Source organism: Ambystoma mexicanum, chromosome 9 (genome assembly GCF_040938575.1).
Source record: "Ambystoma mexicanum isolate Mex_15411 chromosome 9, UKY_AmexF1_1, whole genome shotgun sequence".
NCBI classification, from domain to species: Eukaryota; Metazoa; Chordata; class Amphibia; order Caudata; family Ambystomatidae; genus Ambystoma; species Ambystoma mexicanum.
In genome coordinates, this window is record NC_090931.1 from 1485525008 (window position 1) to 1485543985 (window position 18978).

The 18978-nt window shown below is 49.1% G+C and overlaps 1 protein-coding gene across 5 annotated transcripts in view; it reads right to left on the minus strand.

Annotated features, from left to right (window-relative positions):
- The window catches only part of STK11IP (serine/threonine kinase 11 interacting protein), a 771273-nt gene that overhangs the window by 80873 nt on the left and 671422 nt on the right, over positions 1 to 18978 (minus strand). For all 5 annotated transcript variants that reach the window (XM_069616954.1, XM_069616950.1, XM_069616952.1 and 2 more), the window contains exons 23-24: positions 11184 to 11268; positions 10250 to 10341 (exon numbers count right to left, since the gene is read on the minus strand). In XM_069616954.1, the coding sequence (XP_069473055.1) occupies positions 10250 to 10341; positions 11184 to 11268 (177 nt within the window). The remainder of the gene's footprint in view (positions 1 to 10249; positions 10342 to 11183; positions 11269 to 18978) is intronic.

Here is an 18978-nt window from a genome sequence, read left to right on the forward strand (position 1 = left end):
TTGGTCGGATTCACCTGTACGCTGGTGACGCAGGATACGCGACCGTGTCTGTACCAGACCCGAGCTGTCCAGAAGAAGGAAAAACCCCAGTCCAAGATGTCGAAAGATAAACAGGTGAGATTTAAGGCAAAGTGTGACAGTTTGAGAGGCCAAGGATTGAATATTGATTCTACCATGGAAGCAGCCGTTCAAGACCTCATGAGAGGTATTGAAGAACTGACTACTGAAGTACAGAACTCAAGGCCGAAAATGCAGCATTGAAACAACTCGTGCGCTCCAGGGATTCGGCTTTCCAAGAAAGTGCCATAGTAGGGGGTACTGTGGACAAATATGATGGAACCACCAAGGCATTGCGTTCCTTCCTCGACTCATGTTTAGTGCATTTTACCTTCAAACCTTACTATTTCTCAACACCCAGAGCATCTCCCACTTTTTTCGGGAAACACCTTGGCCTGGGCAACGCCCTTAGTTAATGCAGGGGACCCACTCCTGGACAACTATGAAGGATTTGTAGATGCCTTTAAAACTATGTTTGATCGACCTGAACAGGTTTACCGTGCCCAAGAGAAGTTACTGGAGTTTCAACAGGGTTCTCAGGATATGTTGTCATATGTCACCAGTTTCAAACAATTGGCCAAGGAGGAACAGGACACTGTTTCGCTGTGGGCTGAACGACAAAATCAAGGATGAACTCGCCCGGGTAGCCCGTCCAAGCTCTTTCCACGCTTTGCTGGACCTGTACTTGCAAATTGATTTCCGGAACCAGGAAAGGAAGTCTGAAAAGAAAAATACACGTTCCTTGCCAGCAAAAGCCCCCTTGGATTATACCAGTCGTAAGGAGACGGTTTCTAGTCCCCAGCCGGACCCTGAACCAATGCAACTTGGCTCCTTACGGGGGCCCATTTCTTCACAAGAAAGGACTCATAGAATTGATACAGGACTTTGTATGTATTGTGCATCTGACAAACACCTAGTGAGAAATTGCCCAATAGCTCCTACCAGGTGTTCGGGAAACGCCAGCTCCCGATCTTGAATGGAGCCCAGCTTCGGGAGAAAGATTTGTGCTCCAAGTCTTCTCCAAGCAAACCCAGTCAACCCACAAACAGCCTGGTGATTCTTCAAGTGTCTCTGTCAATCACCAAAAATGAAATTTATCCCGTCCGGGCCCTGGTAGACTGCGGAGCAATGGGCATATTCCTTGACCATGATTGGTCAATGTCATTCGGTTTATCTAATGCCCCAGCAGTGTTTCAACGGTTCATGGACAGAATATTCTCAGACATGCTGTTCCTCTTTGTCATCATTTATCTGGACGACATCCTAATCTATTCCAAGAATCTCGCAATACACCAAGAACATGTGTCTCTGGTCCTACAAGGTTTACGAGAGAATAACCTACTCGCCAAACCAGAGAAGAACAAGTTACTTTCTTACCTGGTAACATTCTTTCGATGGGATGGTCCGACGACGTATTCCATATCTATGACATGTAATCACCACAGCTGTGCTGCTTCGGAAACTTTTTTCGGCGTCTGCGTCCTGCGTCGATGCGCCGTCGAGGACCTCCTCCGACGTCCGACGTCATCCGATGTGATAAGTAGGACGCACGACGCCCGTAGCCTCAGTTGTAGTTTATTCCCCCAGAACGTGTGACATTAGTCAACTGCCAGTCAGACACAAAGCCTTGCGGAACGTAAGCTGCAATCGCAAAAGAAATTCAGCAGCGGGGAAGGCAGGGCGGGAGCGATATGGAATACGTCGTCGGACCATCCCATCGAAAGAACGTTACCAGGTAAGAAAGTAACTTGTTCTTCGAGGGGATTGGGTCCTCCGACGTATTCCATATCTATGACAGACTCCCAAAGCAGTACCAGAGCAAGGAGGAGGGAAAGAATTAGAATCAAAATTTAGAATAGCCAATCAAATAGCAGAGCAAAGGACCGCCTTGCCAAAGGCCAGATCCTGTCCTCGGATGAAATCGAGGGAATAGTGACGTACAAATGTATGTACTGAAGCCCAGGTGGCTGCATCACAGATGTTGCCAATAGGAACACCCCTCTGCAGGGCAGTAGATGCAGCCATACCCCTGGTAGAATGGGCCCGCAAGCCAGCCGGTGGGTCCTTACCCGCCAAGCGGTAACACTCCGAGATGGCTAAAATAATCCAGCGAGACAAAGTCTGTTTTGTCACAGCTTGCCCCAAACGCTTTCCAGCGTAACCAATAAAGAGTTGATCGTCCACTCTGACCCGGGACATGTGTGAAACATAGAAGCTTAAAGCTCTCCTAGGATCGAGCCTATGGAGCCTCTCCTCTTCCTTACCAGGATGCGGAGGAGGATAGAATGCCGGAAGAACAACCTTCTGGGCCAAATGAAATTCTGTCACTACCTTCGGAAGAAAAGAAGGACGAACTCTAAGGACAACCCTGTCCTTGTGAAATATAGTGAAGGGTGGCTTAACTGAAAGTGCCTGTAACTCACTCACTCTGCGAGCGGAAGTAACCGCAACTAAAAACACAGTTTACGGAGTTAACAGCATCAAAGGGCAAGAATGTAAAGGCTCAAACGGAGCACCCATAAGAAACTTAAGAACAAGGTTTAAATCCCAACCGGGCACCAGGAAAGGTGACGGAGGGAACACATTAGTGAGCCCTTTCAGAAACTGAAATTAAAGGGATTTTAAAGTAAGAACACTCTTCAGACGAGCGCTTAAAGATGGACAGCGCCGCCAGGTAACGTTTAATGGTACCCACTTGCAAGCCCCTGTGGGCCAAAGAAAGTAAAAAGGACAGAACCATGGGGATGTCACATGCAAAAGGATCCACATTCTGAACTCTGCACCAGTCGCAGAACTTACGCCAACGGCACAGAGACTTTGTAGCTGGCCTTCGGGCCGAAAGCAACACCTCCATCACGTCTTCAGGGAGGTCCCAATCCTTATACCTCAACCTTTCAGAAGCCAAGCGTGAAGGTTGAGGGATCTGACCTCTGGATGGAGAACCTGACCCGCCTCCCGTGAGAGCAGATCGTCTCGGTAAGGAAGACGACATGGAGGGCAGATGGACAAGTCGAGAAGGTCCGGGTACCACGTCCTCCGAATCCACACCGGAGCAATGAGGATCATCCGGGAACCGAACTTCTGTAACCTCCGCAGCACTTGCGGGATGACGGGGACTGGAGGAAACGCGTACAGCAGCGGGAATGACCACTCCACCACAAACGCGTCTCCAAAGGCTCCTTTTGGAGGAAATTCCCGCGAGCAAAACCTTTCGCACTTCCGGTTGACACTGGAGGCGAAGAGATCCACTTGAGGGGTCTCCCAAAGGGCGAAGATCTCAAGGAGAATCTCCTGAGCCAACTCCCACTCGTGAGAGATCGCGCTCTGCCTGCTCAGAGCGTCCGCCGTCACGTTTTCGTCTCTGGCCAGATGAACTGCCGAGATCGAAACTTCCTGCTGGATGGCCCAGAACTCGAGCTGCATCGCCTCCCTGCACAGAGGAAGTGACCCTGCCCCCCCCTTTTTGTTGAGGTAGTGCATGGCCACTGTGTTGTCCGTCAGGATAAGGACACTCTTTCCTCGCACAGTCGGCAGAAAAGCCTTCAGGGCTAGTCTGATGGCCCTCAGCTCCAACAGATTGATATGGAGTCTGGACTCAGACGGAGACCAACGACCGCTGACTGTCAGCCCGTTGGCATGAGCTCCCCATCCCGTGAGGGATGCATCCGTCATGACCGTCACCTCCGGCCAGGGAAGCCAAAACGGAGACCCATTCATCAAGTTGTCTTCGACGGCCCACCACAGAAGGTCCCGGGCGACCGAGGGCGGCACCTGAACCGGGTCCGACATCCTGCCGGAGGACTGCGACCATTGCGTCTTGAGTGCCCACTGCAAAGATCTCATCCGCAGGCGAGCCTCTGGCACCAGAAGAATGCATGATGTCATGAGGCCGAGCAACCTCAAGAACTCGAACGCTGGGAGCGTCTGGGCATGCTGAAACTTGTGCACCATCTGCTGAATGTGAAGAGCCCTCACCTGGGGAGGAAAACACTGCCCCAGGGAAGTGTCGAGCACTGCACCGATGTACTGGAGCCGCTGTGTTGGCGTCAAATGGGACTTCTTTAAATTGAGGGAGAAGCCCAGCCTGTGAAGGGAGTGGCAGGTGACGGACAGATGATCCAGGACTTGCTCGGGAGAGCTCCCCCTGATCAACCAATCATCCAGGTAGGGGTAGACGTGAATCCCCCCTTGCCTGAGATGCGCTGCCACCACCACCATGAGCTTGGTGAAAACCCTCGGGGCGGAGGTCAATCCGAACGGCAGGACCCGAAACTGAAAGTGTGAGTCGCCAACCGCGAACCTCAGGTACTTCTTGTGCTTGGGATGGATCGGCACATGGAAGTAAGCATCCTTGAGGTCGAGTGACACCAACCAGTCCTGAAGCTGAAGGGCCTGGAGGACTTGAGAGAGAGTAACCATCTTGAACTTGTCCTTCCTGAGGAGTTTGTTCAAACCGTGCAAGTCCATGATGGGTCTCGATCCCCAGTCTTTCTTTGAAATCAAAAAATAAGGGGAATACCATCCCTTGGTCCTCTCTGCTACAGGCACCAGTTCTATGGCGCCTTTCTCCAGCAGGGCTTGAATTTCCTGCGCAAGGAGCGGATCCGGACTCTGCAAAGAGAGGTTCCCCGGTGGATTGTCGCGAGGCCTGTGCCGAAAGGGAAGACAGTAGCTGTGGGTTATGATCTCCAGAACCCACACATCTGAAGTAATGGCTTGCCACTCTACAAGATGCTGCGCCAGCCTTCCCCCAACCGGCGAACCATGGGACATGGCCTCATGACTGAGTGGGAGCGGCTGCGGCGTTACCTGAGGGCAAAGAGGCAACTGCCCGAGCGGCCTTGGCACCACGGGTACCCTGTCGTCCACCTCTGGTACCCCTGCGTTGGCCTCTTTGACTGCCAGCTCCTCTGGCTTTACTGAAGGACGAGTAATAGCGAACCACCCATTCACTGCTGTCCCCTAGGACGAAAAGGCGGAGGTTGGCGAACTGCAGCGCCCAAGGACTTCGCTGCAGCTTTTGAGGTCTGCAACCTCTCAAGGCTCTCGTCAGCCTTGCTGCCAAAAAGGTGTTCACCGTCAAAGGGCATGTTGAAGAGCCGGGACTGCACATCAGGAGCAAACCCCGACTTCCGCAACCACGCAAACCTGCGTATCACGGTGCTCGCCGCCATGGAGCTACTGACGCATTCAGCTAAGTCCAAACCCGACTGAACGGACTCGCACATGGCATCCTTACCATCCTGGACCATAGCAAGGAAACCATCCCGTTCGTCCCCTTCGGGAATATGTTCAGCCGCTAACGCAACACAGTTCCACAGAGTGTGTGTGAAACGAGACAAGGCACAAATTGAGTTGGCCGCCTGAAGCGCCATACCACCAGAAGAAAACACTTTCTTCGCCCAGCCATCAAAACGTTTGTCGTCCCCATCAGGCGGGATGGTAGGGTACGACGCCTGATTTGCCGGGGCCGTGGCCGCCTGCACCACCAAACTCTCCGGAGTGGGGTGCCTGGTCAAGTAGCAGGGGTCGCTACTGGCTGGATGGTATTTTCGCGACAAGGATCTGCCCACCGCCGGGAGACTCTCCGGAGCAGTCCAAGCCGCCGCCACCCTTCTCTGTAAAGCCATATGGAACGGCAGTACCGGGTCAGTTGGGGGACCAACATCAAGGATGTCCGTCAGATCATCCTGCACAAACTCCCCTGGGGGAGCAGACCATCCCAAGTACTCAGAAACCCTAGCCATAAGGCGCCGGTACGAGGAATCGGCATGAGAGCCAGGCTCAGGCCTACAAAACTCCACCTCCGGAGAGGTGTCCAGTCCACTGGCATCATGCAGTGACTGCCTCAAATCGTCAAACTGACTATGGCCCGAGACAATTTCATCTGGAACCTGACTAGGAACCAGGCCATCAGAATCCTCATCCGCCTCTGAAATATATTCCAGGTGGCGAAAAGAAGGCACCCGAGAGTGCTTGCTCTTAACCAGAGCCTTCCTAGGGGGTTCCCCCGTGCCACGGTGTACCTCCGACACGAAAGTCGTCGATGGCGTCGAGCGAATCAGCGCCGACGTCGAGAGAACAGGCATCGGCGTTGAGGAAATCGGCGTCGACGTCAGATGCAGCGCCGCCAGCATTGGCGGCGTCCACACAGCCCTCGAAGCCGGAGCCCTGAGCGTGTCCCTCGACGACCTGAGCGTCGACGGCTTCGACGACTTCCTCGGAGCCTCGAGAAAGCCTGTCGACGCCCTCGACGCCTCAGACTTCGATGTCTTCCTCGAAGACCTCACAGGTGCACACGGTCTCGAACGCGTCGAGGACCGGGACCTGGAACGGGTACGTCGAGAACGAGTCTCCTTGTTCGAACGGGACCTCTCCCGTGACTCGTGCCGACAACTCTTGCGAGCGGTGTCTCTCGACCTCTAACGACCGACCCCACTCGGGGGCACGGACGGCTTAGTACCCTGCGACTCAAGAATCGCCAGCATTTTCTTCCCGAAGGAAGCCCATTCCTCCGGAGTCGCATGGCTGGTGGGGTAAGCGACGTGCCGGGCAGAGTCCTCCGAAGAGGACCTGGAAGACGACCGGTGTCGGCGCTTCCGAGAATGCCTCGAAGAGGCTGAGGAGTGGCGAAACCGACTCCTAGAAGGAGACCCACAAGACTTCCGACGATGACACGGAGAGTCACCCCTCGAATCATCCGTCGAAAGCCCCGCAGACTTGACTTCCGGGGCTTGGACACCCGACCTACCGACAACTTCTTCTTACGTTCGCGTAAGGCTTTGGACGTGAGCGACTGGCAGTCGATACAGTCATCCGTGTCGTGGGCCTACCCGAGGCACCAGAGGCAGGCGTCGTGCGAGTGTCACCGAGATCTTGGACCCACACTCCCCGCACTTCTTGAAACCCGGACGCGGGGTCGAAGACGAAGTAGAAGACATCTTCACACGAAGGAATTTCACAAAACAAACAGGTTCGAAGAACCGAGAAGAACAGAACTCCAAAGAGTCGAGGCGTTAACCAAGATTCACGAAGCAACACGTTCGCGGAAAAAACGGAACTGAGGCTATGGGCGTCGTGCGTCCTACTTATCACATCGGATGACGTCGGAGGAGGTCCTCGACGACGGCGCATCAACGTCATCGACGCAGGACGCAGACAAAAAGTTTCCGAAGCAGCACAGCTGTGGTGATTACATGTCATAGATATGGAATACGTCGGAGGACCCAATCCCCTCGAAATGTATTTCACATTCCTACTGTTCGCTATCTGGGATTTATCCTAGGTCCTCAAGGAATTGAAATTGATCCTGCCAAGGTCAACTCAATCCTCTCGTGGCCCAGGCCCACATCAGTAAAACAAATACAATCCTTCCTGGGTCTTGCCAATTTTTCTCGGAAATTCATTCCTACCTTTTCTGCTATTGTACAGGCCACAGTTGCTTTACTAAAGAAAGACGTTCCTTTCAACTGGACAAAACACCAGTAATCTGCCTTCCACAAGTTAAAACAAAGATTTACTCAAGGAACAATCCTGGCTCAACCGGACATTAACAAACCCTTCCTGATGGAAACAGATGCCTCAGATTCCACCAGAGGGGCTGTTCTAAAACAAGAATCGGAAGACAAAAAAAGAACATCGCATCGCCCATCTGTCTCGTATTCTAAATTCCAGTGAAACACATTACTCTGTGTTGGAGAAGGAATTGCTTGCCATCTGACAGGCTTTTACCGAATGGCGTCATCTGCTCTTGGGTGCCAAATATCCGATTCAAGTCCGGACTGATCATCGTAATTTGCAAGTTCTTCAGTCATTGGAGTGCAGAAACAGTCATCAGGCTCGCTGGGCCTTTTTATTTGCTCAATATCAGTTCCAGATACACCATGTTCCAGGAGTGACTAACATTATTGCTGACGCTCTGTCCAGACAGCCTGACTATGAACCGGAGGAAACATGTGCCCTTCCAAAGATGTTTCCCGATTCCGTCTTTATTGCCCAGGCAAATTCTTTATTGGATAATATTCGCTCAGAAACACCTTCTTCGGATCTCTGGAAGGAATACCTTAAGACAAACAGATGGGGACTCTCGACTAAAGATAAATACCTATTTAAGGATAAGAACATAGTGATACCTACACAAGAACTGAGATTGAAGATAAAACTCTGCCATGATACCTTCCATTCAGGACATCGAGGCATATCAGCAACTCTCAGATTAATTCAGAGGAACTTTTGGTGGCCCAGAATGACCGAATATATAAAGAAGTACATCCAAGCTCGCGCAGTCTGCAGTCAGAATAAGCATGACAATAAGAAACCAGCAGGACTTCTATACCAGCCTGCCTTACCGGACCGACCCTGGGCGACTATTGCTACTGATTTCATCATAGAGCTACCTCCTTCCAAGGGCTTCACGATCATAATGGTGACCATCGACCTGTTTTCCCATAAGGCCCATTTCACTCCCTTGGAAAAGTTACCTTCAGCACAAGAAATGACAGGAATTTTTGTAAACCACATCTTTAGACTTCATGGCCTCCCTTCTAAGATAATTTCTGACCGGGGCCCTCAGTACATCTCCCAGTTCTGGAAATACCTGTGTAAAATGTTCGCCATCCAATGCCCCTTGTCTTCAGGGTATCATCCTCAGACCAATGGGATTACCGAACGAGTCAACCAAACACTCTAACAATATTTACGCTTTGCCTCCAAGGTACAGGATGATTGGTCTGTCTTGATTCCTGTGGCTGAATTTGCTTACAATAACTCCGACCATTCTGCCATTAAGACCAGCCCATTCTTTTGCTCCTAAGGATTTAATCCATCTGTCTTACCTACTGTTCTGCCTCACTCCACCCCGGTTCCATCGGTTGATTCCTGGATAGAGCATTTGGTCACAGTACACAAAGATGTGAAAGGACATTTGGAAAAGGCCAGGTTGGATGTTAAATGATATGCTGATACCAGGAGAAGACCAGGTCCAAAATACGCCATCAGTGATGAGGTCTGGCTTTCCTCCAGACTCTTACCTCGACATTTAAGACCTAACAAGTTGGCTCCACATTTCTATGGCCCCTTTTTGATAAAAGAAATCATCAACCCTGTAGCCTTCAGGCTTCAATTGCCCCACTCCTGGAAAAGGAATCACCCTGTTTTTCACACATCCCTACTGAAACCTTATTCACAAGACACTAGGACCTGTCCTCGACCTACCCCCGTGCTCAACAATGAACAGGTTGAATTCGAAGTTTCCAGGATTTGTGACTCCAGATATATAAGGGGTCGCCTACAATATTTGGTGGAATGGAAGGGATACCCACCTAGTGAACGAACATGGCAACCTATGTCTAATATGAATGCCCCTCGCTTGCTACGACGGTTCCACTTGACCCATCCGGGCAAACCGGGAGATCGCAGTTTAAGAGGGCGCATGCTGTCATGATTCGATGTTTTAGCCCCTTCTGGACTACGTGGTGCATAAGACATTGCTACATTCCTTCCAAGGTACACCCAACATGCCGACGTTACTGCGCGACTACCGCTCGAGCGTTTCCAGGAGTTCGCCAGTTCCTTGAAAAGAGACACATCCCTGCAGCGCTTCGCATCTCAACGCTAACTTCCTGAACTTCAGAAAGTGTGGTCATTCTTTCCTTGTGCTCGTACTCTTACTTTCCAGGTTCTGTGAGCCCCTCCTTTACCCTAAGCTGTCTTTTCAGCGCTCTCCTTCCTAGGGCCTTGCCGCCCATGGCGCTTATTCCTTACCGCCCTTGTACTTGTCCTGGTACCTTCCTGGCTTCCTTCCTCCGCGACTCTGTGAATTATTGCTGTTCCTCCCTGGAAATGAACGCATACTCACCTCGGTCGGATTCACCTGCACGCTGGCGACAGAGGATACGCGACCGTGTCTCTACAAGACCCGAGCGGTCCGAAAGAAGGAAAACCCCCAGTCCAAGACGTTGAAAGATAAACAGGTGAGATTTCAGGCAAAGTGTGACAGTAGGTCCTACCTCGGGAGATATGGGCATACCTTTATACAGGTAATTAAGCAGGTCTTATAATGTGGGAAGTTCGTACTCTGCGTGATGTGGGTAGATTTTACCTTGGGTGATATGGGCATGCCTTTCCAAAGGTAATGTAAGCAGGTCTTGTGATGTGGGAAGGTCGTACCCTGAGTGATCCAGGTAGGTCTTACCTTGGGTGATGTATACCAGTAGATAGAAGTAACACGGCGGGCCTCTGATTTTCGGAGATTCTTCTGCACCCAGGAGTTCTCCCAGCACTGGCCTGTTGGAGAGAAGTGCCGTTACTCCTCACTGCAACGATAACCACAGCAGACTAATCTCTCCAAGCACCAGTCGCGGGCAAAGGACATCCCACTCCAATCCCATTATCGGAGCCACAGGATCTCCAGCCCTTCACAAGCAGTTCACTCCGCTGTTACTTGTGCCAGACAGGCTAGTTCAAACCTCACACTTACGAGTGACCGCACTGACGAGACTGCACTACCATATATCATCCGCCCGAGACCATCGGACCTCCCTCTAACACTGCAAGCAGTGCACCAGACACATATGTACCAAACAGAGGCAATCATCGGCTCCACAGAACCCTCCATGCCCCCAGAAATATATCCAGGGAATGCATTGCAAGACTCTGTGCTGCCCCCACCCTAGAACCAAAACTAGGGCTAGGATTCCCACTTCAATTCCAATGCCAGATTCAGTCAGTGCTGTCCTCTCTAGATCCCAACCCAATACTCAATCCTGCGACTCTTGGTCCCATAGCAGAAGAACAATGACACTCTTTTCACTGATAGTAGCATCTGTGGCCCAGACTTATGAAACTCAGTCTTTAATAGTACACCCAATGATTCCCCATGTCCTCAAACTACTCCTTACCCCTCTCTCGCTCATCATCTGGTGACCCAATACTGATGCTACATCACTAGGCTCTGCCAGCGTCATACAAAGAGCCCAGATCTCACCCCAATATTGGACCCAAAGGCTCAGGCTAAACCAGAACCAGATGTTGGTCGATTCACCCAGAGACCACCCACCACGCCGGTAGCCAGGTACAGTGTCTAATAGCACATGCCCCCATTAAAAGCCCCTCCTGTTGATCAGTACCAGAGCCGGTGCTGGCGGGTCACCATCTCCTTTGTCTCCTCTCTGAACCGTATACGGTGTTGCAGGGGCAAATCCTCAAGGACATCTGTAGAAGAAAACATAAGGTAGCATTAGAAAACACCAGAGAAGCAAGGGGAGAATCAATTACCCCCCACATCATGGGGGCAACCAATACCAGGGCAGTCCTACCCCCTTGCAGTGTAGGAAGTGCGAAAAACAATCAAATGCATGCAGTGGTAACTCAGTAACCCTTCACCCCAAGAAATGGGAAGCCCCATGAAAGGCCAGTACCAGAACAGGTGCAGTGAGAGGGGTGGATCTGCCCGCCCACTGCCAGGTTCTGCCCACCCTGTTTGTTTCTTCCTTCCTTCCTTCCTTCCTTCCTTCCTTCCTTCCTTCCTTCCTTCCTTCCTTCCTTCCTTCCTTCCTTCCTTCCTTCCTTCCTTCCTTCCTTCCTTCCTTCCTTCCTTCCTTCCTTCCTTCCTTCCTCCCTCCCTCCCTCCCTCCCTCCCTCCCTCCCTCCCTCCCTCCCTCCCTCCCTCCCTCCCTCCCTCCCTCCCACTACATGTGTGTAATAATTCAGACGAGGGGTCAGCGGCATAGGATGCAAATTGATTAAAGGGGAGGAATCATTACACACCTAAAATGGCATGCCTTCCATTCTGACAGATCGTTTTGAGTAATCAAAAATGAATTATGGACACATAGCACAGAAATGTTCCTAAAAGAAAAAAGGTATGTAAAGTATCCATGCCTCACTTCACGGTAAGGTGAAGTGTGCAACCTAAAATAACTAGAGAATGACTAGCATCTGCAAAATGGATGAGCTATCCAAGGAATGTAAAGCAAGAAGGCTTTATCTACCATCAAAAGTCCAGAAAGGAATCAAATCGCTGCATAAAGTTAGGGCGTTCCAGTGATGTCAATACAGGGAAAACGTATCAGTCTTATTGGCGAATGCCAAAGTGTTGCTGACATTTCTTTGAGATTTCAATGATCCAATATTTTCACAGGATGTTGTGCCATTCTTGTCATGACGTTGTATGTCTTTTCTTGTCCGGGCTTGAGATGGCATACCAACAACTAGGTTCTTCAGTGTCCTGGGGTTCCTCAACTTAACCTCAGGTTGGGCGACCAGAGGCCTTCAGAGTCCTGCCTTCTCCACGGATAGGCACATCTCTAGGACATGGGATCTGGAACCTTTTGCTCTCCAGATGTTTAAGACTACAACTCCCATCAGCCCTAGTCAGCACAGTCAAGGGGGAGGTATTACAAGTCTTCATACAAAACATCTGGAGAGCAACAGGTTGCACGCCCCAGCCCTAGAATGGTAACTCTGGGACAGCCTGCTCTCTTATTCTCTTCTGTTTCAAGGGTCTCCCTTATTCCTCACTGTGTTGCTGTTCTCAATCTAGCTCACCTCCCTCTGCATCTCTTACTCACCCCTCTTTGATTTTCCACACTCATCAGGCCGCTCTCTCCCGGTTGTCACTGCCACTGGCTCCTTCTATACCTCATTTAAGGCTTTCACCCATTTAATTTCTTTTATTCAGTGGTTCTTGTGGCATTTGTTTTTCAGGCACCTTCTTCTGAGCTAACTTTCCTATATCACTGTCTCCCTGTTCCAACTCTATGGTCTCTTGTTCCAACTCTATGGTCTCTTCTTCCCACTCTAAATTGCTTTTTCTTCCACCCCTTCACTCCGTACTCCCCCCCCCCCCCACCCCATCTCCCCTGGATTCATGTTTCACTACTTCCTCGATTTTTCACTCTTTAGTCTGTCATTCCTTTACCTCCTCCTCTCTGCACCTCTTCCCTCCCCCCTGCACCCCCGCTCTTCTCCCGCGCCACTTTCATAAGGCACAGCCCCTGTCCTGCAAAATCCAACTCCCACACTCATAGAATGCATCTGCTTCTTTATGCAGAGGCAGGGGGAGGGGCAGATTGGCTCCAAATCTCAATTATTTTTTTATTGAGTTCAGCAGGGCCTTTGGCACAAACGAACATGGTGGGGCTGGGAACTACTGTTAGGTAAGAATTGGTGCAGTCACACTGCGTGAGACTACACAAGACTTATCTGCTTGGCATTAGGTAACCCACCTTTGGTATAGGTCTGTACTACACATGTTGGTAGGGTGACTGAGCAGCCAGGCCTATCTCAAGAGGAGTATGTGACCTGTACAGATGAAATCAGTATATACAAATAACACTTACACTCAAGGGTTTTGTTATAAAAATATATGTATTTACAGATCAAGTTTTAGTTAAGCATTCTTTAAAAAGGCAACTGTTTTTTTTAACAGTTCAAGCAAACTTTGGAATCACTTATCAAAATCAATAAAGTTGCACCAAAAAATTGATCTGGCTACAATTTTTAGGTGCAGCCCAGTAGGGATTACATTTTTGGGATTTAAACCTTCATATAGTTTTCATTTATTGGGTTGGCATGTTGGGTGGAGTTGGTGGCTGTTTGAGGATTGTGCATCTCCGGAAGTGTATTTTTCTCTTACCAGTGATTAATAACATTTTTGAACTTTGGAAAAACACTAAATGATGAATAAAATGTTTGTAAAAAAAAAAAAGAAAATAATAAAATTGGAGAATACTCTTTGGATATGCAAATACATTACTTCTACACCCTGAAGTGACTTCACTAACAAGGATAGTATTGCATTTATATATAACACCAATATATTTTTCAGATTCTGAGTTTCAGGAAGGAAGGGTTAAGGAAAAATAGAAAGTTTAGAACATACTTTCTTATCAAGTGAGAACAGTTTGAACTCTCCAATGAAATCTAGGTAAGCTTTTCTCAGCAGTAAAGTGTTCAACAATTACAATCTATTGAAGGACAAGCAATTCTAAAGTCAATGGATTCAGAAAGGTTTCTTTAGGTAGCCAGGACAGATAAACAACTGGGCAGTCTCTATAGTTCTGATGCACTTCTTGGATACAGTCTTTCACAAAGTCAGAGAGTTTAGAAAATCACTGTGGAAACACAAGCTGTTAAGCCTGTGCAAAATGGAGTTGAAGTCAACTCAGAAAGTTAAGCAAGTGCGAATCTCACGTGAGAAAGCACAGTTTTAGGCGAGAAGGTAAGTACCCCCAAGCCCAAAAAGTACCTCTGGTTAGAGGAAAAGTTGCCCAGCTGGATGTCGTCTTGCTACAGCCAAGCAGACCCTGGTTCCTAAGCCTCAGTCAGGGAGACAAGATGGAGTACGTCTGGGGGGCTCCTGCGGAAGTACTCGGGAAGGACTTCTGCAGCTACAGGCTCTCTTCGATTCAGCAGCACTTTGCGGTTTCAGCGCCTCGCAAACAGGGCTGATGCAGATTCAATAACTCTGGTTGGACTTTCTTTGCTCCCTCAGTCTGGGACTCTAGTGAGGGGACTCTGGATCGGGATTTCCTGCTTCTGGAGTGTCCTTAGGAGCCTCCTGGAGCTTTTGGCCAGATTTGTTCGGCGGCAGACGTTGCACTCGGTTATGGACACTCGACCCCTGGCATTGGGCTTCTGCAGCTACGGAGAGGCACAGCAAGCGGAGTTTGTCTCAGGGTTAGTTGGTCCCACTAACCCAAGTGAAGAAGTCGGCCTGTCCAGAGCTTCTCTGTCGATACGGAAAAGGAGGTCAGCACAGCAGCAGGGCTGATACTTTGAGGTTCAGGAGGTTGTAGCGGGTTTCTCTTCACGATTTCTGCTTCAGTTGTTCCTTTCAGAGGTCATCTCTGCCTCTAATCCCAAAACACTGGCCTTCTAAGCAGGTTTTCCCATTCATGCACACCCTAGGCTGTCAATCACACAGAAGGGTGCCTGTCCTTTTAGGACAGCCAGCCGACCAATCAGGACTGGTGTATGTAGGCACTCCTAGAGACAAAGGACAGGAAAGTTTTGCGACCCTCCCTCATGTCCTGTCCTGTCCTTTCAGACATACCGGAGCCAGTGGTGGGCAAAACACACAAAGGGCTTAAATCTGTCAACGCACAGACTAAAAGCCAAGAAAGACCTCACAAACAGAAAATGGCAAAAAAAGACGACCAGGGCCATTTTGACAAAATGGTCACCCATAGGTGTTGTACTGCAGCTGAGGTTTCAGCCTGTGGTAAAAAAGCACACTGGTAGTAAAAATTAAACCACTGCCACCAGCCATTTAAATTAGTGAGGGTGAGAAAGTAGGATAAGGGGTTACTAAGTAACCCCCCAGCACCCCACATAAGATGGTATGTGCTGGACATACAAACAGAAAAAGTTAAGATCAATTTCACATTACTATTCTTGGGAACTGTAGTTCACACAAGAAAATCGATTTAAACCTTAAGAGAAATCCAAATGACTTCTCAGTGACACTGCACTGAAGGTGCTGGGTGTCACTATATCAAAAGAAGATGTATATGGAGTTTTTCCGACTCCAAAAACAGTGAAAACAAAATCCTAATCAGGGAAAAACACATGAGAGTGAGAAAAATGTCCCAATCACTCACAAGTTAAAATGAAAAAGTCCTTAGTCCATCAAAAGAGCTGGGGGTCTCTAAGGTGGGAGGAAATTAGCACAGAAATGAAAATTCTCAGTAACAACTACAAAACCAACAGCTGTGCTAGATCCCTCAATGCAGTCGCTAGAGTCCGCGGCCGTGCCTTTCTCATGGCTGGCTGCTATCTTGGTTTCCTTTCGGTGTAGAGTATGCGGATAAGGTCTGATGGAGCTCTGTGCTCCAGCGGACCAATGCTGAATGGTAGCCTGGTGCCCCGCACACCACCTGTGGGTGTGAGCCAGAGTGTGGAAGCAGTCTCTTATTTACAGGGTGTTCCAGTCATAGTAGACCACGCAGCTGTATCGAGCTGAACAAGGTACACAAAGATTAGTTGTCTGCCAAACATAAGCCTAATCCCATGACAGACAGTCCAATTCCTTTCATGCTTTGCTTACTGTGTAACTCAGATGGGGTGTCCACAGGCACATTCACAGAGTCTTGTCTTTCCAGGTATTCCATGGTGTTTGCTTCCATGGGGGAGGGAGGATTCTCACCCTTCCAGGAAAAAAGGAATTCTGGGCAGTTTTTACATAAGTATGTAATAGTCTGTATCAATGGTCGCAAAGGGATTCTGTTATTACACAGAATACTAGAGAATGATTAGTCTAATGTGGCAGAGGCACTATTTACCTCCTCTGTGGCTTACATCAGAGAGCATTGCGGTCACGCCCCCCAAAAGTCTATAAAGTCCCATCCTCTAGCCTACAACACGGCACTTCGCTGCCATGCACAGCCTTTGAGAAAAACAGGACATCACATACGACCACAGTTTTCACAGAGAATGAAGAAAAAAACATCCAAAGAAAAACAGGATGCACCCCATCAGTCCAAGACCCCGTGGCCCTGTGATCCCCAATCCCCAACACTGCAGTGAGTACCCCAGATACATACTGTATGCACCAAACTGAGGGAATGATACACTCCAGGATAGGGAGATTTTGCATTTGTATGCTTAACCCCCTCTCCTAGTGAGACCCCCCCCCAGCACTTTGCTGGACATCTGGACCTTTTTCTTTCATTCCTGAATGAGTGGAGCCTTTTTCCACTCATTCATTCTTGTGGGCTCTGGCTTTTGGAACTCTATTCTTTGTATTCTACCTGTACTGTGGAGACTGTCTGCTCCATAGCTCTTAAAGGCATCTGTGTCTTTAGTACTGCAGAACACAGTTCCTTATGGGTAGTGTTGCTGGGGATGCTTAGGGCCCTCCTTTAAGATTATGTTTCTATATCCTCAAGTAACCACAGTTCTTAAGGATAGAATATCCTTAGTATCTCTCCCAAAACTATATTGGCACACACCACCTTCAGTGGAGTGCCAAAGGGATACTTAGTATCCCACTTCTCTCTTTTTTAGTCACATAGACAATCTCCTTGTTATGGCTGGTGGCAGTGGACGTATTCTACCAACTATTGTGTAATTTCTATACTGCAGGCTATAGCCTCGGTAGTGCACAATAGGGGCACCCAAGTACCATTGGGGGGGGGGGGGGTGTGTGTGTGTGTGTGTGTGTCTGTCTGTCTGTCTGTCTGTCTGTCTGTCTCTTTGGCAGGAATCCTTGGGTATCCCTGCCTAGCCTCCAGAATGTTTGGGCAGGCAGGAAGTGGGGGAGGAGCCTTCCACCAGTGCCTGAATAGGACCAGCTCCCAGAGGGGGTCTCCCTATCCTGATTGAACAGCCAAACACCCCTTTCTGTAAAATGCGGAGAGATTGCAGAGGAGTGTGTGCTGGAATTGTATAAAAGGTGAGTCTTCTGAAATGAAAAACAAGTCGACCACTGGAAGCTGAAGTAATCGAAAAAGACGACCAAAGACGCCTGCAGATTCTTTGCAACACTGAAGCGACCACTGCTGTCCTGCCCAGTTTTCTATGTGACAGAGGAGCTCCAAAGAGGACAGCTCCTTCCCTTTAGCTGGTGGGAACAACCAGTCCCAAGACGAACTTTGAATTGAGTCATCTCCAGAGGTCCTATGAGTTTCCAGTGCTGTGCAACCTCAATACGAGGAGACCTGCTGCCCATTTCACGTGCATCATCGTGGAAAGGCTGAATCTGTCCAAATCTTTGCTGAACGCATATGGACACTCCAGAGATCCGATCCAACTCACCCAGAGCGCAGGACTGCAGGAAGCTAAGAAGATTGACCGGACGATCCATGTCCTTTGTTGGCGCTGCAGAGTGAACCAAGAAGCTGGTGAAAGTCATGCCACAGGTCCCCCTGGAGACTGCTCCTGAGAGATCCCGTCCATTGTCCTGTCTTCAGTCATCAGACCAAAGAATCCAGAGGTCGGGTCCAGAGCTGCAACATCGCGGAGCATCCAGAACAAAAATGTTCTTCTAACGTGTGGGGGGAAAAGGTATTGATTGCCTGATTCCAAGGAGTCACTCCAGAGCGTTGGAGTGCCCCTAGAGGTGTCCAGGGTCACCTCCTCTTACCTTGGACTGAAGCCGCTGCTTGTGTCCCTTCATCGACTCCTTCTCAGGTTTCCCTTGTTAGTTGTTAACCTGCTGCTTCTATAACACTAGAGACTGGAAGGAATACTCTGGAACTGTTCGTATTCTGCTGCTTGTCAAGACGTTGCACCCTCTCTGAATTGCCTTTCGCTAGGGTTGTGTTTTTGGACAAAAGACTTACAATCCAAAATCCTCTCTAGAACCTTGAACCAAGCTAATGTTACACTAACCATTTTTCTCCTTTAAAGTAACTTTCCTTTATGTGTTTGCAGAGTAAATGTATTACCATATAAACGGTTAGAAACCGCAGGTGCGCGTAATAACCAATAATACGATACATTTGTCTTTTCCCTTTCTAATGTTGCTACAAATGTAACCGCGAACAAACAAAAGTGAAAGTGTCAAGTGTCCTTTGAAGTGTATTCTCAAGTATTCCGAAGTGTTCTAGTGTAAACGTATAAAGTAGTTAAAGTGATTTTGTTGGATATATAATAAATATATAATTTTATATAAACTATAAGTAAGCACTTCTTTGCTGTTCAGTGTACTTACCTTACAGCTCACATCTTCCCTCCTCTGAAGATGAGCTTGACTGCTCTGCAACTCCACCAAGGTCCTGAGATAGTACATACTGATACTAAGAGTTGGAGATCTACAAACCACTGGGATATCTTAAAGTCTTACTACCAGTAGGATTTAGGAAAACGCCCCTAACACTCCACACACCCAACAAGCCCCTGCCATACGTAGTTCAAGGAGGAACATGGACTTCACAATTCATAGGGCATGAGGAAAAACAAGAGCACGCCAGAATGTTA